The sequence below is a fragment of the Pituophis catenifer genome, unplaced genomic scaffold (genome assembly GCF_029215685.1).
Source record: "Pituophis catenifer annectens isolate HBS135680 unplaced genomic scaffold, rPitCat1.0.hap2 SCAF_2, whole genome shotgun sequence".
Lineage (NCBI taxonomy): Eukaryota > Metazoa > Chordata > Lepidosauria > Squamata > Colubridae > Pituophis > Pituophis catenifer.
In genome coordinates this window covers 136,116,034-136,138,059 of record NW_027256882.1, presented here as the reverse complement: position 1 = coordinate 136,138,059, position 22,026 = coordinate 136,116,034, and the positions used below count along the sequence as shown (strand labels likewise).

The following is a 22,026-nucleotide window of genomic DNA, read 5'->3' as shown; positions in this document are numbered from 1 at the left end:
GAGAAGGTATGCTGTGAATAATCTGCTAGGGCCTTACTTTTTGTGGATCCCAGGAGATAGGAATTCTGTTCTGATATGTAACATATTTCCCCCCTGAAGTCAGGTTAGCTTCAGCCTTCTTAATATTCCAGAAATCACTCAAGACCTGGTTATCTCACTAGGCTTGGGGTCCCAGAAATGCAGTAACATTTTATGATGGCTCCAATATTGACTCTCTTCATGTCTGTGTTTAATATTTAATAATGATTGCTTTCTATTTTTATAATGGTAGTATATATATATATATATATATATATATATATATATATATATATATATATATATATTATTTGATTGTTGTACACTGCCCACTCCTTGTGATATGGGCAACTGTATAAATCTGATAAACAAAATATAAATAAAACGGGAAATGTTACATTGATGGAATACCATAACTATTTACTTTAAACTTCCAAATCATTTAAGAGAATTTTATTCATGTAGAATGTCTTATTTTGTGTGTGAGCTAGTCAGGTTTTTTTTAAACTTCTGGCAAGTGTTTGGACAAATCCCTGCAGTTTTCTTGAAAGGTTTTTTGAAAGTTTGCCATTGCCCCCTTTCTAGGGCTGAGAAAAACTGAGTGGCCCAAGATCACCCAACTGGCTTTGTGCCTGACTAGAACTCATGGTCTCCCAGTTTCTAGCCTGATGCATTCACCACTACATCAAGTTGGCTCTCAGAATGTACTACAGGTATTAACTTTTGAGATATCATATAAAGTGGTACTCAAAGGACAAAGGAAATTCACTTTACAAAAAGAGTACTTCTCACTGAAGTGACATACTTCCTAGCTCTAAAGTTTTGAACTGGGGAAGGCAACAGTTCTATAGTACATTCAAACTGAACTAAAACAGTGCATAATTAAATGAAAGTTCTGGCTCCAGGTACTTTAGTATGCAAACTATTCCTGTCTTGACAATTACCACACACCAATCTACATTGATATCAAACACTTTGCTATTAAGAGAAAGTCTCTTCAAATACTAAGAAGTGACAATCCACCCTTTCTAATTCCAACTAAATATTTAAATCTTTTAAAAACATTTTAAAATATCACACACACTATTCTCGTTAGCTTCACAAATGTCAGCATTCAAAAACATTCTGATCATATGCAAAGCTGAAATACAAAGATATAAATGAAATACCAACAGCTACTTTAGTTTTCCTACACCTATTTCCTACATAAACTAAAAACCTCTGCTTGTCTTATATAGCATTCTCAAAAGGAAAATATGTAGCTGTCCCTCACATGAGGTAAACATCTGCTTGCTGTCTGATAGTTTAATGGGATAGGGTATTAGAAGCAAGATACATATATGAAGTTTTAAAACTTGTACAACAACTTTAATTATAGGTGGAGCTGCAAGAGAATTATAGGTCTTCCTTGTGCTGGGTGCAGAGTTTTCTAAATAGCTTCAGAAGTACTACCTTTTAACACTGAAATAACTAAAGATTCTATATGTCATGTAGAAAGGAAACCACATTAAGTTTTCTTGTGGACATGATCCTTTCCAAGTTAAAAAAATGGAAACATCTCAGAAAGCTGCATTTGCACATTATTCACCATTAATCTTCAGTACTTAATGGTACAATAAAATGTACTGTATATGCCAATTATTCAAATTGGCATTGATTTTCATGTCCTCCATCTCTAACAGTTAAAAAAAGAAAGCCGAATATCCATTATTTAATGCTATTCATTCATTTTAACAAACTATGGGTATCCACAAGGAGAGAAAACAAATATATGACATAATCATACAAATACTATGACTTAATATTTGTGTCAGACATTCAGATAGAAATAAATAATCACAGCATTTGTATGATTATGTCATTGCGTGTATGTGTTGTCATCTCATTGTGGATGTTGCTGATATAAAGCACTGGGCTATGTTGTCCCTGAAAATATTAGATGGATCCATAAAATATTTTAAGCGAAGCAGCTCAGATTTTGACAAGTTTATACAGCAGCAGTATGAGCAATCCCATTATATCAATTCAAAGGTATATTGCAATGAATGTAGTCATAAACCTTGGTATGACTGAATCCTGAGCTGTTTACCACGATCAGTTGCAGTCAACAGTATTTCTGTCTTACCTTTGCAATAAAGCGTATCAATTTGAAAGGAGACACCCAGAAGAGCTTGCAACATATAAAACGCAACCAAAAAATAATAATAATAATCCACATCATCCTTTCTGGATCTATTAAAAATTCATTACCCAAGATATAAGGGCCTCAGGTTCACAATTATGTTTATTATTAAAAAGGAAGAGACTGGTAGCTGACAATAACCAGCTAAATTTCTTCCAGCTTTTACTTTGACTGTAGGCTACCCCTCCCCCTCAGAAGCTAGTTTGCAAAATACCCGAAACTTTCTGGAATATTGAAGGCCTCCAAGCTAAACAGAGGAGCAGCCTAAGGTTTTGTCCACCCATGAACGGAGCTGGGCATTCACCCAGTTCTCACACCGTGGCTGTCAGAAGCCCCGTAGTCTTCAACCCCCAAGCACTGTAACATTTTGGTTTCCATCTCCCCCCCTCCCCCTCCCCCCCCCCCGATCGCAACCAGGAAGAGGGAAATGGGGGAGAAGCAGGGCAGAGTGCGACTTGCCCAAGGTCATAAAGGAAGTTACTGGACACGATTTCCAACTCTGTTGTCGTTTCTCCTGGTACGAAGGAAGAGGAAGAATAAGCCATAGACTGAAGAAGGAGGATCAAGAATCACGTTGGGCTTCGAGGAAAAGCCACCGAAATCGGTGATCCTTACTTTTCGAGCAAAGAGGGTTTCCGGGGAGCCGGTTACGGGCTCCGGGGAAAAAAAAGAAGAAAAACAAAAACTCGCTTCTCGTTTTTTCATACTAGATGCGGCTCTTGGGCGTTCCTCTCTCACCTCGCCGGGCAGAGTCAACCCAGTAGGGCAGCCCGGACGAAAGGCCCCAGCAAAACCCCACTCTTCCCCCTCCCCCCCCCACCGGAGCCGCTTCCCGACGCAGCCTCTCCTCCACCCCCTCCCCACTTCCCCCCTAACCTCCGACACCCCGAAAAACCGTTGGGATCTTGACAGCGCAAGCGCTTTTCTCACCGAGGTAAATGTCTCCGAATGAGCCGCTCCCGATCTTTCGGCCAAGCCGGTACCGGTTCCCGACTCTCAACTCCATCGAGGCGTCTCGATTGGACCCAACCCTTGTTGTAAGGACCCTGACTCAAAGCAGGGAAGCACCAGCGACCATCGCGGCCTTTCGTCCCGTCTCTCGACGCCCGAGGTGTTCGGGGGCGGCAGCGCAGCCCGGGTGGGAAGGATGGACGCCGATTTTTTTTTCCCCGAGCCCCGGATACCCCCCTCCCGCTTAACGCAGGTAAAACCGAGCCGCCATATTATGTGACCTCACTTCCTTGGCAACAATGGGTGGAGCCTAAGACGGCGGAGCATCCTCTGATTGAAAAGCCGGTTGAGAACAGGAACGGGGCGGGATTGTAAAATTGTGAGGCTTAGCGACGCCGCGTCTCCATGACAACCTCGGCGGTTGGAACATCCGGGCCTACCTTTCGCTCATTGATTCCGTCCGATGACGCGGGGCTTTTTTTTTTTCCGGGGGGGGGGAGAAGAGACTGGCGGTGGCATCTTGCAGATGACTGCTCTGAGCGAGCCTTCAACCCCCCCCCTCCTCCCCGCACGCCCCGAAAGAGGCCGGGCAGTCAGCGAGCCTGCAGTTTCTTCCAGAGGTGTCCATGCTGGAGCCGCAGAATGGCGCAGAACTGGACTTTCCCTTCCACTCTTGAGCAGTCCTTCCAACCTGTTGCTGTTCCCGTGTGTTCTGACTTCAGCTCCACGATTTCCAGACAGAAAATTAGGGGAATCGAAATCCAGTATATCCGGAGAGTACAAAAGTGGGAAAGATGGGTTTTGGGAAGATATCACCCATAACGAGTATTCTTACATAAAATCCTAAGTGATGATGGTGCATTGGATTTATCGATAGCGTTTATTCTGAAGAGTTTCAAATTCTGCTGGCACATTTCACATCAAAAACATCATCGGAGATATAGAGCCCAGGTTTTGGATGCTAATTTTACTATTTTATAAATTAGTGTGTTGTCTTAAAAGTTTTTGCATTATTTTATGCTTGTCAAATATAATAATTTTGATTTACCATTTAGGCTTTAGTTTATATATATTTAAGATCTAAGTTATTAGGTCAGTTTTTTTAAAAAAAATTAGCTACGGTACTAAAATATTACTATAAAATTTCAAAAATATTTTCTGCCACAAGTTTACTAACAAAGAGAAACAATAGGAATTATTCAGATCATGGGAGTGTTTAAGGTCATTGTATTAATAAATAGGATGGAGTCCAATAATTGGTATGCACTAATGAATACTTAAGCCTATTATTTCTCTGTAGTAACTACATCCAACACCATGGAACTAGGCATCAGTTCTTGTAATGACAACTCCCACTGTTCTCTTTCCATTGTATGAAAATTATAGAAAGCATATGAAAGAGGGCAAATCGAGTATTTGTTTTGGTCTTCTGGGGAAGCAGTGGTGAACTGAACATAGCTCTGCAAGAGCAGATCTGATGACCATGGCAGAAAGAGGAACCAGCTCCTTGGAATTCCTCTCTAGAGGAAAGAGAGGACCAGGATTGTCCCAAGTACTCCATACTGTGGCTTCCCATCAGGAAACTGTAAGAGAGTGGTCTCCAGAAGGTTTTGGAGCTCTGGGACCCTGGAGGTGCAGTTTGGCACCTACAAAAGGAGACTGGGTTTCCTTTCTTAACCTCTTTAGGAAATAGCTTGTTACTAGCTTTTTGGATGTTAAGAGTCTTCAGAAGGGCAACTTTCGTTACACTAAGTACTGTATTTTTTGGACTATAAGATGCACCGGTGTATAAGACGCACCAAGATTTTGAAGAGGTAAGCAGGAAAAAAAGTTTTTGCCCTCCCCGGCCCCCAGGAGCACTCTGCAGGCCTCCCAAACCCTCTTTGCATCCTGTTTTTCGCAAAAACAGGGCACACAGAGGGTTTGGGAAGCCTGCAGAGTGCTCCTGGGAGCTGGGGAGGGCAAAAATGCAACACGTGGAGGGTTTGAGAGGCCAAAAATGGGCCTGTTTTTCACAAAAACGGCCCACAGGAGCACTCTGCAGCCAAAGCCTCTGTGCGCCCCATTTTTGTGAAAAACGAGCCAGTTTTTTACAAAAATAGGACGGGCAGGGCTTTGGGAGACCAAAAATGGTTGTCTTTGGTGTATAAGATGCACCAACATTTCTACCCTCTTTTGTGGGGAGTGGGGGGAGAGTATGGCTTATACTCCGAAAAGTATGGTAAGTTTCCTTCTGTTCTTGATGACAGTTTAAGGACTTTATTTTTATTTCTAAATTAACATCAAAAAGGTGTCTAGAACATCGATGTTGGAAGTTTATAAACAGATTAAGGGGCCAAATGGACTTGAAATAAGATTTTAAAATTAATTATAAGAATAATATCCTGGGAGTTGCTTAAAATTTTACAAAAAATGATAATTTTGAAACTAATTGTAAGAAACCTGTGGGAAAGTGCTGATTATGAAAAAGAGGGGACTTTGAAGGTGACTGCAGGGAACCAGAAAAAATTAGAGAGGTTGATCTATCTACTAACATTAAAGAAAAGAAACTTAACAAAAATGCAAACTATTGTAAAATAGGGTAAAATATTTTCACTTGCTGACAAAATAATGCTTAGGATCATCCAACACAGATTAGAGCCCATCATGTAAAGGGAAATGCAGATTAATTTGTTGGATCTGTAATCCAATTTAGAACATCTCTGGGCAGCATACAGTGTTAAGAACAGATAAAAACAGCAATGAGAAAAGAGATAGGCAACCCAGAAGAATCAACATCAATGTGTCTATAGTTAGAAAGGTATTCAAACCGATTTTAGAAAAAGCTGAAGAATGAGAGACATTATTGCTTACACATACTGGTAAACAACAAAGTTGAAGAATACAAAAAACAAAATATGCTTCGTTGTCTATTACTTCATTGACACAGTTAAGGTTTTACTGTGTTGACCATATTTAGCTGTGGGCTGTCCTTGAGAAAATGGGAATCTCAGAGTAACTCCCTGCCTTCATGTGAAACCTACACAAAGCACAGGAAGCCACTGTCTAGACAGAATATTGTAAACAAACTGGCTCCAGATTGGTAGAGAAGTGAGACAAAGCTCTTTCCTTATTTATTCAACTTAGGTTGTGAATATATAGAGGGATGCCCAATATTGCAAGAGAAAGGAGTGTGATTATAAAATTAGAAGAAAAAAACCAGCAGTGACCAGTGCTACACTTACGATACTACTCTATAGCTGAAATCCTGCTCTGTAATATGAAAGCCAAGGAACATAGTGAGAAAATGGGCCCAAGACAAAATATAAAGAAGAGCAAACTATTGATAACAGATACAGTAATCAGCCTTAGGACTGACAATGAAAACGGTGGATATCTTCTATCTTTAGGATCAACGGTCAACAGTAAAGGAAACGGCAATCAAGAAATATGCCATAGACTAGCAATTGGAAAGGTAACAATGAAGGTTTTTGAAAGAATATTCAAATGCAGTGAAGAGTCTGTACACCTATCAAGATCAGACTGGTGCTAGGAATGTTTTTCCCATATTGGATGTCCAAGAAAACAAATAAAATGGATCCTAGAAAAAAAAATCAAAGTTCTCATTTGAGGGACAAATGATCAGGCTCAAATCATCTTTTCTTGGACATGTTGTCTCAGCCCTCATGTGAGGGAAGAGAAAATGCTGTTAGGCTTTCAAGATTCTATTACTGAGCCTATACCAAAAAAGTTCCAGCAGTGATTGTGGAATGTGCTTCCTAATATTGCTATCTTGAAAGATTGACAACAATCAATCCCATAAGGCTACTCCTTTTGGAAATTAAATATAGAAGGAAAATATCTACACAGACAATTTTCAGCTCTCAAAGGATGTAAATGCAATTAATATTTTTTCAAATTTTAATTGCTTACCCTCCCACCTATAGCTAAGCTTCAACTTTTGACCACTTGATTAATAATTCAAAATGTCTGCTTTACAGGTCACTTCTGGCCATTGTAAAATGTCACACCATGCTCCCCAGTCACATGACCATGTTTTGGACACTTTGCAACAAGCTTGCCTTTATAATTGTTTGCGTCTTGTGGTCACATGGCTGCAATTTGTGATGTTACTTGCTGGTTTTCAGCATTTTTTGCCAATTTCCAATGAAAAGCTCCCATTGAAAAGAATGTGTTTGCATGTACAACTATGGTTTTTGCTTAATAACAACTGCAAAAAATGTAGTAAAATCAGGTCCGGTTGCATGGATGCCTCAACCTTTGATTATTAACAGTAAATCAATCAAACCAATTATAATCATAAGTTGAAGACTACCTGTATAGTTATTTGTTGGAACTATAATAAATTGCATCGAAACCAGTGCACTTCTGTGAATATATATATTCTGAAATTCTATATAATTGTTACTTATTCTGAATTTGTGTCTGTTTATTTTTAATAAGACTGGCAAGCTCCAGTATTTTTTTAAATTTCTCTCTATTATTTAAATATTTACCTGAAAATCAAGCAAACAAGAGAGCCAGTTTGATGTAATGGTTAAAGTGCTGTGCTAAAAACCAAATGACTGAGTTCTAGTCCTGCCTTAGACATGAAAACTGGCTGGGTGACTCTGGGCCAGTCATTCTGCTCAACCTATCTCACAAAGTGGCTGCTTTTGTAGAAAAAAATAAGTATGTATATTTGCTACTTTGACTTATTTATAAAGTAATAAAAGTGGGATAAAAATCCAATGACTAAATAAATATAAAGCACATCCAGTATAAAGCATGATGAATATTCTATATGCCCAAAAGCAGGATTGAATGTACTCTTTTTTTCAAAGAAAAACCATAAAGTCTCTTGGGGAAAAAAAAGCACCTTTGGGACTCTCTTTTTCAATTCACTTCTACCATGTACACCCATGTCATTGCCCAATATGGGCATAATTTCTTATTTTCACCTGCTATTTTCTGTTAAATATATTGATAATACAATGTAAAAACATGGAAGCTAGTTTGTAAATTACAAAAAAAATGTATTTGTGATGAAATACTTGTTTTTTTTAAAAGATAATAAAATTGAATCTATTTTCTTAGAACCACAAGTTGCATGATCTGTAAAAAAGAAAAAAATGAAGAGTCAGTCAACACATTTTATTAGATTGCACTCCACAGAAACCCTTTCATTGCCTACGTTTATTGAATCAGCAAGACATTAATTAAATATGTTAATACCATATTAACTGAACATGTATATATTTCACCTTTTGTATACGAGTTATAGAAAAATCAACAGTCTAAAATTAAAAAATTAACACATTAAGCTGTGCAATGAAATTCTATAGTTAGTCAGAAGAAAAATCCTCAGAAGCTAACATTCACAGATATTTAACTCTCCTTTTTTGAAGTTTAAGCTCGTAAATACTTGGCAGAGCCACACTAATTTGCACATCTTTACAATAGTTTATTAGAAGATGCTTACAGATAATATTTGCAATACAGGGGTTTGTTTTGCTTCAGCAGAATCATCTGCCAATCATACATGTAAATAATTCCTGTATAGAAGAATAGTTTATGATAACTCCAACTATTCTTACACTGATTAAATACTCTGGGGGATTAAAGAGCTTTTAATCTGCAGTGGAATTTGTCCTAATAACATTCACTGAGGAGTGAGGAAGTAAGGAAGCAATTTTTAAATTTAAATTTAATTAATGAGCTTAATTAAAAAGAAAAACAAACCAATAAGAAAAACATGATTAGAGAAAAAATAAGATACACAGACATATAGATGTGATTTTAAAGACAAATACAGACATTTAAACATTCATATTCAATTATTCTTCCCAAAATAACATTTGTACAGCTGAAGGTGGTTCCTTAGGAAAAGTGCTGTTAATGTAACTGGTGACCAGATTTAAATAATTTTATCCTTCATTGTTTTCCATTTCAAAGCTCTATGTTTTTGGTACAATTTTTCAACTAAAACTATTTTTCATATTAAATTCCACTGAGCCAACCAAAGTTGTCTTTTAGTGCTCCAAAGTTTTGAGATAATAATGAAGAATTGATTTCTTATGTTGTATCTATATGTGTAAGGAAACATGGATGATAAACCAATAACAGGATTCATTATGAGAAACTGTTGGATGTTATTTTCCAATTTCCTCAAAATGTTTCAGCCAATAGGACAATTAATTGTGATTATTTAAAAGAAATTTTAGGCCATTAATACCTTAATAGGTTACAGCAACTTCCATCCCAAATCATCCCCCCAGAATTTTAAGAGAATGTCATACTCAACCTAAGATCACAAATAACAATAGTAATTCCTCTTGCTATTAAATTGATATATCTCACTCTTCAGATGTTGCAATAGTTTTAATGATGAGATCAATACATTTTGTGAAAGAATGATTGAGGCTGAGCCATCTCAAACTACAGTTGGTAGGTGTAAGCATTCCTTCTGCAAAATATATTCAGTACCAATTCAGTACCAATGGCGTCTCTTTTAATTATTTAATTCTATAAAGCTAGGTTGCAATCTGACTTGATTAGTACTTGGATGACAAACCAACAGGATTCCAGGCTTGTAAGGAATACTGAGAATTGTTTTAAAAATCCCATTGGAGGGAACAGCAAACTACACCCATGTTATTTTAAAGAAAACTACATGTCTCTGGAGAAATCAGCTTGAAGGATATTTATAGGACTATAGGATTGTTTATTTTCTGTTTCCTTAAAGATATTTATCCTCATGACAAAAGAAAAAAAACCTACTAAGAATAAAAAGAAAAAGGAATGGTAACTCACATTGCTATTTTATTATTTTAATTCTTAATTACATAAACTGTTTCAAATTTGATATTCTTCAACCTCTATCATGCTTTTTGTACAATTTCTGGAATCCTGCATTTTTGTTATATATAAATAAAACATTTTTTGCAAGGATTAAATAAATCTAACGTTTGCAACAATTCAAGCCTCCTACTTCATTTAATACTTACCTAATTTTAAAGTAATCATTTTAGAAATCAGAGTAGTGTTTCAACCTGCAAAAGTTAAAACAGAATTAACATTAGAGAGCTTAAGAACTGTTATCACCTATCCATGCCACATATTATTTGATATGACTTTTCTGGAGGTGACTTCTAATCAAAGATATTTTATGATTATATTACTTAAAGAGTTAAGGTATACTGATTTTATTAGACTTAATTCTAAAAAAATAGTCATGCTTATGATCCATCAGAAATACTGTTTATTATTTTGATTTTTTCCATTAAAATTTAGTTGGTTTTAATACTTAATTTAACATTTAGTACTTAAAAGTACCAAATATTGACTGAAGCAGACTCAGGGTTAATTGTTCTTCCTTACATTCCCATTGTATACTAAAATCTTTTTTATTATGATTATTATGAAAAGCAGTATCAAAAGTATGCAAGAAGTTATAGTCATATAGTCATATAATCAATTTTTATTACATACCTATACAGTAAAGCTTTGCCTTTGTTGTTTGCTATGGAAAAATATCCACTTCTTGGCGAGAAATCCATACAGTAAGCTAAATAGAACAACTTTCTTCTGAACACAGGAAAATTCGAGAATACTGTAAATGAAGGAATATGGACCTATAAAAAAGGAATATAATTGTTAAAAATAAAAAGAATGAAGGCGAACTGTGCAGTATATTTTAAACATTCACATTCTCAATTAGGTAGACTTCTTCATATATTAGAATATACTTAATTTTGATGCAGCAATAAAAGAGCTAATATTTTATTCAGGAACAGCCAATGAGGTCTTGAGATTTTTGAGTAAGATATAAAATTTCAGCCAGACCTTTCTCTCAAGTAATAATTGCAAGTACAAAACTGCCTACCTTAAAAAATATAAGAGCCAGATTATTGGCTTTTAGTATTATTTTTTTATCAATGAATAATTGAATTAATCTTTCTCTGAATAGATGCTTTATGCTGGTTTGTAATCCTTACAAAATAAAAAATATTTGTTTCTTTTGCAAATGGTGGAACAATTCTGAAGAAAGTTTTCATAAAGGAGGCAAGGGAGATGTTAATTATAGGTATTTGAATTCTCTTTTCGACATTTAAAATACCCTATGTAATCACAACATGGTTGTAGGGTTACATAAGTATTTTGTGTAAATAAAGGCTTCTGCATTATAGTAAAATGCAATCTCATTGTCCTTGAACATTTATATCAAAATTCTGTTGCTTGAAATTCCCATTCACTTTTTGTTTTGGTTTGCCCTCTTCCATGCAAATATGTGCAAAAAGGAGGAAATGAAAGTTTCAGTACAACATTAATAAAAATATACTTACCAGTTTCACTGCATCATCAATTCTATTAGAAGCCATTGCTAGTATTTCAGTGGTTGGATTGAAAACTAACGATGTAGCAGGTGTGACTAAATTCATTATAGCCTTAAGAGGCTTAGGACATGTTTCTCTGATACAATCATCATGGGCATATACATTCACAACTCCAGAATTAGAACTAGAAAGAGAAATATTGATGACTTATAAACAGGTCAGCTTCTTATATTGTAGCACATACTCAAATGTTTAACAAAAACAAACCCAAAAGGTTATTTTCAATTACACTCCACATAAATGAGAGGATAATTATATTACATACTAATAAGAGATGAATTTTATAACTTTATAAATTCTGGGCAAAGTGCTTCAGGTTGATGTTAACTCCAAAGCCAACAAAAACTATTCTTAATACTCTGTCCGTTAGGAATTTTCTTCTGGGGGAAAAAAGGAACATTTGAAAACATTCAGATTTGACTCAAAGAGTTATTACAAGTAATAACTTTAAATTATGAGTTTTGTCATCTATTCAGAAACCTCACAAATTTCAGCTGGTGACTCAAGCTGTGGATAAGATGTGGTGGCTGACCACCTTCATAATTATGTTTGATCAGTAATATATAGTTTCATGTTTGGTAGCCCTTAATTTTTAAATGGAAAAGTTACATGTGTACCAGGCTAATGAACAGGCAATACTGCCCTTGTGATGCCCTTGATCTCTGAAGCAGTCTTAATGATTTTTTTTAAGATGACAGATAGCTTTCATCAGCAAGCTTGGAGGGCATTTTGTAAGTCATTCCTCTGAATGATTTCAATAGTCCAAAAAATTACATCCAATTGAAAATTTCTTTATATGGAGTGGACTAATCCAGGGCTGGCACTGAAATATTTCCACGAATCTAATCTGGATCATATAATGCAAAGAGAATGCCTCATGTACATGCAGACATTTTGGCTTGTAAATCATGGTTTAGCAAGCCATGGTTTAATGTGTATGTAATTCAGTCTCTCTCCGTGTGCACACATGTACTCAATGTTTAAGTATATAATATTTGGCTTTCCTTTTGCTTACTTACCCACATGCAATATATTGGCTGTTTTTAGAGACTGCAATAGAAGTACCATGCAGACAACCTTCATCAGTAAACTTGTTCAGACACCGCCTGCTTTTCACATCCCATATGAAGACTTCACCCTCATCTGATAGATAAGTATGTGTTATTGAAAACAATGTTCAAAAGAATTTAAACACCACATGCCCAATTTAGAAAACAAAGAAATGATTAGACCATGAACCTTTTGACAATTATTCAAATTGTTCTTGTGTTATTTTTGATAGAAGATATGAAATGGAAACTATATAGAGCAAACTAAAGGTATACAAAAGGATTTTTTGGGGCGATTGGGAGGCTGTATTGAGTTACAAATATTTATTTAATGTCACACCTTTATTACTTTTCTAAACAACTCAAAGCAGTGAAGGTATCTAATGGTCTTTTCTCTTTCTATTTTCCCCACAACAATCAGCCCGTGAGGTGAGTTGGGCTTAGAGCAACCTGTCCAAGGTCACCCAGCCAGTTTTCATGCCTAAAGTGGGACTAGAAGTCATGATCTTCTACTTTCTAGCCAGGTGCCGTACACTAGACCAAATATTACTGTACTATTTTATGTTTTAATGATCACTTAGTTATCTGTGGTTTCAAAATGGGGACAATCAATACAATAGCAACAAGGTAAGCTGAACTAAAAAAATATTTATTTCACCAAACTACAAATACTAAATCTGCAGTCAGCAATTCTGCATGTCATCAAATTTGAAAACATTACCAGAATGTGTGTAGATTCTGCTGCCATCTGGAGAGAATGATGATGTAATAGCCTTTCCATTTATTTTCATGCTTCCAACAAATTCTTTTGTCTAAAATGGACATAATAATGCCTATCATCACCATTATTTATAAGACTATTAATCTGATGTCATTCTTTAGCTTGTTCTTTTTCTTTTGCATTATTAGTTTACTCATTTACTCATATAAATTATTTAATGAAAAGAGCTACCAATAATCATGAATTAGATTCAGTAAACTTACAATAAAATATTGTATGGATTAACAAGTATATAAATATGTCTTAATTTTAATTAAATGGTACAATATTACTATCTGAACTATGTTATCCCAAACAAACATGCAAATAGAAACTTTACCTTCATTGTAATTAAATGAAGATAACCTGATGTTCCAGTAAGCAGCAGGAATGTTCCATCTGGAGATACTTCGAATTTTTTGACAATCTTCTCCTCTAAGCCTATAATTCAAAGCAGAAATGTAAAATCTGTTTCTTCTATATACAGAATTTGTTTTTAAAACTTATTCAGCCTTTCAATTTAACAGTACAATCCCCTTAGATTTTAGGGAGATGTATTCCCAGGTAAAAGTGAGCAGTACTGCAGCCAAAAGTATAACAAGTTATTTGTTGTACATGTCCAAAAATGGTAGTTTGATTCCTTATTTTTTTTCTTCACACACACACACACACGGAGGAGAGGGAGGGGGAGAGAATGTCTAGCTGAAGTTATAAAAGCAGACATAGAGAGATAATTTCAAAGTAATATTTGCTTAGTTTTTTCTTCTTGGAACAAAAGAATAAGATTACATTCAGAAACCTTAATGAAAAAAATTACCTCTGATATGATTTATAGGAATAATTTTTCCTTCCATCATGTCATATATATAAAATAGTTTGTTATGAATGCTAGTAGCTATAACTTGTTCTCCTTCTGCACTGAAACGTGCCTTGTAAATTGGAAAGTCTTCCAAGTGAATGCTCTGTATCTGTGGATTTGTGATACCATCCACCTTAAAGAAAAAAGAAACACTGTTCTCTCAGTACCTATGTGTACTAAGGATGTATAAAATATAATACACAAAATATACACAGATCATAAGATAAAGATAAGATCATAAGATAAGACAATAAAACTAACTTTTTATTGTCAAATAAGAAACTCACTAAGCTCTGCAAAATTCAGGTATTCAACTCTCTTCAAATAAATGACTGTAATTCAAAGCTTTCCACAAGTATGAAATTACTATTACTTACTATGGCAGATGATGCTTTGACATAATTCTTTTGCTTCTGAGAAAATACTAGAAAGTCCTGCTTGTCTACAATCTTTGGGTTTCATCCCAGACCCATAGATGGGATAGCAAACAACAAGCTGCTTAATTTTATGGACAAAAATAAAGTAAAAACTAAATCATTCTTACCTGGAATAGTGATATAGATCGATCATGCCCAGCTGTCAGAACAACTTGAGCAGCAGGATGAAACTGAACAGTTGTTAATTTGGCATCTGATACCCGTTCATTATTGGCGTGCAAACAATTTTTCATCTAAAAGACAGAATATTAATATACAGTGCTTTTAGAGCTCAGCAAACCTAAGTAGAACGTAGAAAAATAGAAAAGCTAAGCAGAAAATTTCTACTGGGATTAGAATATATTTCAGTGAACTTGCTATTAGGTCCATTAAACGTGCAAGTGAGATTTAAAATATATAAATATTAAATACCAAAAATACAAAAACTGTTGGAGGGATGAAATGTCTCAATAAATTACAACACTCTAATTCTTACTGAATGATAGACAAGAAAAATTCTGAACTTAAAAGTTCTAAATACAGAATCGCCATTATGTATTATTTGGAAGTCTGTCTTGCTCTCAGGAGAAAAAACTTATCTTATTCCCATGGTACTGCAAATTCTACAAAAAGGAAAAAGCTAAAGAAAATCATCTAAGAAAGGAAGATTTGGGAAGTTTGAAATAGAGAGTCACTTAAAACAGCAGTGGCACATTTCACACCAGTTGTTGTTGCCATTTGCCGTTGTTTTTAGTTAGCTAAAGGGAGGATAATGGATAAGGAAGAGTCAATTAAGCACACTTTCAGAAATAAAGATAATGCTGTCTGTCTGATAATAAGGTTGACTTCTGCTTCTGGCTATTTTAATACAGGTAGTATTCAACGTACGACCACAATTGGGACTGAAACTTCTGAGGCTAAGTAGTCATTAAGTGAGTCACACCCAATTTTACTAGCGTTTTTCTTGTGGCCATTAAGCAAATCTGGCTTCGCTCATTGACTGCTTATTGGAAGCTCTCTGAGGTGATCACATGACCCCAGGACCCTGCAACCTTCTTAATACATGCCTTTTTCCAAGTGCCTGAATTTTGATCTTGTGACCATGGGGACACTGCAATGTTCATGTGAAGACCGGTTGTAAGCACTTTCTTCAGCAGTGTTGTAACACTGTACAGTGGTTAAACAAATGGTTGCAAGTTGAGGACTACTGTATTGCTTTAGAATTTACAAATCCCTTTGCTCTTGTATATTATGCATGTCTTATAACTTCTTTATAAAACAGATTGCCAAATCCTAAAGCATATATACATAGTCCTTGACTTACAGCCACAACTGAACCCAAAATTCCTGTTCCTGAGCAAGACAGTTGTTAATTGAATTTTGCCCTATCTTACGTCTTTCCTTGCCAAGTTGTTGAGTGAATCACTACATTTGTCTAATAATAACGTGGTTGTTAATTGAATCTGGCTTTCCCATTTACTTTGCTTGTCAGAAGGTCACAGAAGGTAACCACATGACCCTGAGACATTGCAACTATCATAAATATGAATCAGTTGCTAAGCATCTGAATTTTGATCATGTGACCATGGGGATGCTGCAACTGTTGAAAGTGTAAAAGATGTCACTTTGTTCAGTGCCATTGCAACTCCAAACTAAACAAATGGCTATAACACGAGGACTACCTATATTGTCATTATACATTACATTGTGCATTAAGCATTGTGATTGTGCATGGCTATTGAAAAACTCAAAAACAATATTTGCTTGCTTTTTGAGACAATGTATTAAGAGTTTGATTCAATGTTGCTTCATTATCTGTTATTTTTTAATAAGCCTATATTAATATTTCTGTAGGTTGGGCGCAAGCACCATACTTTTCGGAGTACCGTGTTTTTCCGAAAATAAGACTGTCTTTTCTTTTTCTGAACCCTGAAATAAGCGCTTGGCCTTATTTTCAGGGTGGGCTTATTATTTTGGGGTGCATGGAGCAAGATGGGGCTCTTCTTGCCATCTTACCTGATTTCCAGCTCTGCATTTAAATATTTTGAGGGAGGGCTTATTTTTGGGGTGGGGGGAGGCTTATTTTAGCACATGCGCTCAGAAGCCCGATTGGGCTTATTATCAGAGTATGTCTTATTTTCAGGGAAACAGGGTATAAGATGCACTTTCCCCCAAAAAAAGTTGATGAAAATTGCAATGCATCTTACACACCAAATGTTGCCGAAGTCCAGCCTACCTGCACCCTTCGGCCATTTTCAGCCTCCATACATCGTATTTTTGGCCTCTGCACGGTCCATTTTAGATCCATTCCTGGCTGTGGGGATCGCCACAGCACATCATTGCTGATCACCATCTCCGCACATCGCGCTTTTGGCCATTGCACATCGCATTTTTGGCCTCTGTGCGTCACATTTTTGGTCAGTTCCAGGCCGTGGAGATCAGCACAATCCCCGCCGCCTGGAACCGGCGCGATCCCTGCCACCTGGAAGAGGTCGAAAATGTGACACGCCGAGGCTGAAAACAGGGCATGCGGAGGCCAAAAGCACAACACGCAGAGGCTGTGATCAACGATGATATGCTGTGGCGAACCCCGCAGCCTGGAATGGGTCTAAAACAAGCATGTGGAGGCTGAAAATGCGACGTGCGGAGGCGGTGATGGGCTGTGGTGATCCCTGCAGCCTAGAACAGCTGATTGGCGGTATTCTGGGAGGCTGATCCAACTGCCAATCAGCTTCTCGTCCTGAATCAGGCTGCAATAATGTGCTGAAGCTGTTTGCTCTTTGCTGCAAGGACGCTAGCCAGATAAATACCAACTACTGCTTGTAGGCAGAGGCAGAATTTTTTCCCCTTATTTTCCTCCCCAAAAACTAATGTGCATCTTATACTCCGAAAAATACGGTAGTATGAACAATAGGCTAGGCTGAGAAAGGACCAAAGAACTTCTGAATTTCCACTATTCTTCAAGGCAAAAGATTCATAGTATTTTGAGATTTCTTTTGTTCCAAGTTTCAAGGGTTTCTTATTTAGACTTGTATTCCGTCCAACATGTTTTATTTAAAATGTTTATCTTATTCTTTGATATTAAAAAATGCACCCAGAATGATTTATATGATCAGTAAGACATCCCTTTCCTTGAGCTGATGAACATGAAGCAAAAAGTTTGCTTTCAATACTGAAGTTCCACATAATTATATTATACTTCAACCTAACAACATATTCAAGATATAACAATGGCATGAGTAGCATTCACAAATCTTCAGTGCCCCCACACTTAACCTTTCCCATTTATAAGCTTGCCAAAAATAGTAATAAATAAAAATGAACACGAATTTTATTTACCTGTAAAATGCCTTTCGGTAAAGAGTCTGACATGATCACAAAATTGCCTGTCTTGTGCAACAGGTCCTCCTCCTCTTCATCCTCGGTGTCACCTTAAGCAGAGGAAGTCCTTGTCAATATTAATCTGTGCTTAAATATCACACACAGTATATCTGCACAAGACTACATCTTCTATTTATATAGGCGATCAGTGATGAGCTTCAATTACCTTCGTGTGTGGTTTTCCTTTTGGTTTTGTTCTTCGTGCCTCTCAGTGCCCAAGAAGGAGTTGTTCCCATAGCACCTTGAAATCTGTAAAGAAGTATTATTACTAAAGACAAAGCAGGTTGTCCGGATAAGTCAAAAATTCATAATTAATATTACAGTCAGCAAAATATGAGGAATCAGAGAATGAGCAGCAGATAAAGTGGGGACAAAAGGCAAGAAATGGGGGAAGCAGGTGACCATTGTTACCCAATAATGCATGATCCTTCTTTCTTTGGCCTCCCAGTCACACGGTGTGATGGAAGAATGACTAAAATGAATGATAGCACACTTGAACTTTTTTTTTTTGTATAGTACATTCTGTATTCCACAAATGTGATTCTGTATCACTGAATCTTTTACAGGTAGTCCTCAACTTACAACAGTTTGTTTAGTGAACGTTCAAAGTTACAACAGCACTGAAAAATGTGACTTATGACCTTTTTTCAAAGTTGAAAACTTTGCACCATTCCCATGATCATGTGATCAAAATTCAGACGCTTGGCAAATGGCTCACATTTCTGACTGTTGCTTTGTCCCAAGATCACGTGATCACCTTTGCTTCTGACAACAGGGTTACCAACTTAACAACAGGGTTACCAACTTATCAACTGCAGTGATTCACTTAATAACTGTGGCAAGAAAGGTCATAAAATGGGGCAAAACTCACTTAACAAATGACTCACTTAACAACAAAAATTTTAGGCTCAATTGTGGTCGTAAGTCGAGGGCTACCTGTATTAGGAATGCAGTAGGCAAAAAAAAAAAAAGTGTTGCTACTTCTTGCATTCAACAGAAACATTTCAGATTGTAACTGAAATAAAATCCCCAAAGATAGCATTATATAAAATAACTTATGTTACCAATAAAACATACTCTTCTTGAAATCTTCTCTGAAGTTTTGTTTTTGAAAGCTTATTTTCTGCATCACTTTTCATCATGTTTTTCCGATGCCGGTGTGTCATGTCAATTCTGGGAAAACAAAGCCATATAGTAAATTCATACAATTGTCTACTTATTTATAGTTTTAAAAGGTAAAGATTCCAAGCTTCACTCCTGCTAATTATTTGGACACATCCAGGCAAATTTTGGCAATTTCTGTACCTTAATCCAGGATTTATTGTTTTTTTCAATTTTAGATGGCTTAATGATCTAGTACATGACAATCATATTACCATTGCCTTTATCATTATTCTATTTATCTTTATGATATATATTTTAATAGTTTTGAACAATATCCAGGGCAGTATGGTTGTTAAACTATATAAAAATGAGACAAATGAAATACTGTTATTGCATATTAGATCAGATTTCTTGAACCAGGTATCTTCCAGATGCCAATATTTCAACTCCCAAAATTCTTAGCATGGCCAGGGTAAGTTGAGAAAAGCTACAGTAATGTAGATCCTATATTAATATTTCATTATGGCTGAAGTATGAGACATAAGTAAAGATTCAGATTTCAACCCACAAATTCACTAAACAGTTTTCCACTCAGTTTAGCTGATTTCATCTGGCTATTTTTGTAATAAGAGGGATGGCGAGGCAATTATATAATGTACTGTGCTCACTGGAGGAAAGGCAAGACATAAATGGAAAAAAATTGGTCTATATAATGCAAACAGCAGCCTGTATTCACATTTAATGTTATTTGATCAACGACAACAATACCAAAGTAAAAGAGTCGTTGGGCAATATTTTTAAAAACGAGAAGGCAGTAAAATTAACTTAAATTGGAAAGCTAAAAAAAGATAGTTAAAACATTTTCACACCCAAAAGTATTTAAATATATTAAAGAAAAGTGCAAAGAATTAAATACAATTTGCTTATGACATCGTTTGATTGAAATCAATTTACTGAGTACTACATACATTTCTTCAGTTTCATCATCTTCATCTACCCATGCTGGCTTTTTCAATGGAAGTAAGTTGTCTTCTGTATCATTCTCCGCTTCAGAATCGTCAGATTCTTCTACAAAGTTACTGCTAACCACATCACCACTCTAAAATTTTTAAAACAAAACTGTTTAAAAAGAAAATTTGAAAGCAGAAAGTTTAAATGTTTTTTAAACTATTTTTGATGTAGGTAAGCAAATGTGGTCACTTGACATCATGCTTTACAGCTGCATCACTTAGCAATGGAAATGCCAGCCCCAATTACTGTAGTTAACAGGTAATCCTTGATTTACAATGATTAATTTAGTAACCAGTCACAGTTATGGTAGCACTAAAAAAAGTGATTTATGACAAATTTTCATACTTAATGACTGTTGCAGTATCTCCATGGTCACATGATCAAAATTCAGACACTTGACAAATGGCATGTACTTATGATAGTTGCACTGTCCAGGGGTCATGTGATCTCCATTTGTAACTTTCTCAGGCGGCTTCTGAAAAGCCAAGTCAATGGAGAAAGCCAGATTTGCTTGACAATCCACATGATTCACTTAACAACTGCAGTGGCAAAGAAGTGATAAAATGGGGTACCTCACTTAACTGTCTTGTTTAGAAATGGAAATTTTGGCCAAAATCGTGGTCATAAATTGAGGATTACCAGCATTCTGTATCCCTAAATGAAACAGCAGATAGGAATTAAGTTTATCTGCTTACCAAGCAATGCCTTCATTTCTTTTGATTTACTAAATCACTATTTTTCCCCCAATGGTCAAAACTCCTGCCCCCCCACCCCCCAATAGAGCATTTCATTAACACTTTTATTTCTTCACATGCAACACAACTCAAGTTCAGAAGGTGAGGGACTAACAAGTTAAAGGGAGAAATGAGGGGGTCCTTGATGCTTTCTCAGCTTGGTTGTTTTCTTTTATTTATTTATTATTTATTAATCAAATTTCTATACCGCCCTACTCCCGAAGGACTCAGGATGGTGAACAGCCAAGATAGACCTTTTCTTTTAGATCTTTTAGACCTTTTAGACCTTTCAATACATGGCATGTATGCATACTTGAGAGCTGTATGCAACGAAATTTCATTTTAATGTATGCCAATTAGTGTGCATTCAAAGTGACAATAAAGTGATTCTAAGTTCTAAGTATCATCACCATTGGTAAGGAGTAAATGGAGCAATAACTTTCAAAGTACAAAGCAGCATTTAATAAAATACTTTGATGCTCCGCAGATTATGGCTCCATTTCACAGAACCAAAGAGCCGTTTGAATCCCTGCTTGCCACCCAGTGTTTAGAGCGGTGTTTTTCGAACTTGGCAATTTTTACGATGTGTGGACGGACCTCAACTCCCAGTTGCTGCCAAGTTTTTTGTTTTTTTTAAAACACAGTTTCAGAGGAAGAAAGAGGTCGGGGGAAAGAAAAAGGGCCGGAGGGCAGGAATAGAAAACTTGGTTCCCAATGGGAGAAAGGCCAGGCCCCTGTCCCCGTCACCTGGGCGCACGAGGTTTGAAACCGCCGCAGCAGCAGACCTTCGTCTTCCTCCACCCCGCCGAAGACCAGCTCCTCCAGGCCACGCTCCGAGGCCGGCTTTTCCGCCAGAAGAGCCAAGTGGTGAGCTCGGCGGACGTCCTCTTCAGAAACAACGGTCACTTCAAGCCGATCCTCTCCCACCCGAGGTCTTTTCCGAGTCGGCATCTTGCCGGAATGAACGCCAACTTTGGCCTCCATGCTTTCTCCCTCTTCGGGAAAACGCGAACCGGACGTGAAAGGACTACTTCCGTTTTGCAGGAACCGGAAGCCTTGGGGTTTGTTTGCTTTGGATGAGTTGCCCTAGTATAAAAGGCGATTTAGGCAGACACCGCCTGTCGACGGGACGCTGTTTCCGGCGTTTTTGAAGAACCTGAAGTGAGGAGTTGGACAACTCTTACAC

The 22,026-nt window shown here is 36.6% G+C and overlaps 2 protein-coding genes across 8 annotated transcripts in view; both read right to left on the bottom strand.

Annotated features, from left to right (window-relative positions):
- CSNK1D (casein kinase 1 delta) overlaps positions 1-3,389 on the bottom strand; it is a 45,417-nt gene extending 42,028 nt beyond the window's left edge. For all 7 annotated transcript variants that reach the window (XM_070937620.1, XM_070937619.1, XM_070937622.1 and 4 more), the window contains exon 1: positions 3,131-3,389. In XM_070937620.1, the coding sequence (XP_070793721.1) occupies positions 3,131-3,206 (76 nt within the window). In that variant the 5' untranslated portion in view covers positions 3,207-3,389. The remainder of the gene's footprint in view (positions 1-3,130) is intronic.
- A 4,753-nt stretch (positions 3,390-8,142) lies between these two features.
- Positions 8,143-21,862, bottom strand: UTP18 (UTP18 small subunit processome component). The gene is made up of 14 exons (XM_070934660.1): positions 21,588-21,862; positions 20,064-20,194; positions 19,069-19,164; positions 18,158-18,240; positions 17,950-18,041; positions 14,739-14,864; positions 14,153-14,327; positions 13,676-13,776; positions 13,297-13,387; positions 12,546-12,669; positions 11,476-11,650; positions 10,622-10,764; positions 10,138-10,182; positions 8,143-8,245 (listed from the first exon to the last, which is right to left on the bottom strand). The coding sequence occupies exons 1-13, from the start codon at positions 21,822-21,824 to the stop codon at positions 10,158-10,160; spliced, it is 1,599 nt and encodes a 532-aa protein (XP_070790761.1). The 5' UTR covers positions 21,825-21,862; the 3' UTR covers positions 8,143-8,245; positions 10,138-10,157.
- Positions 21,863-22,026: the final 164 nt, after the last annotated feature.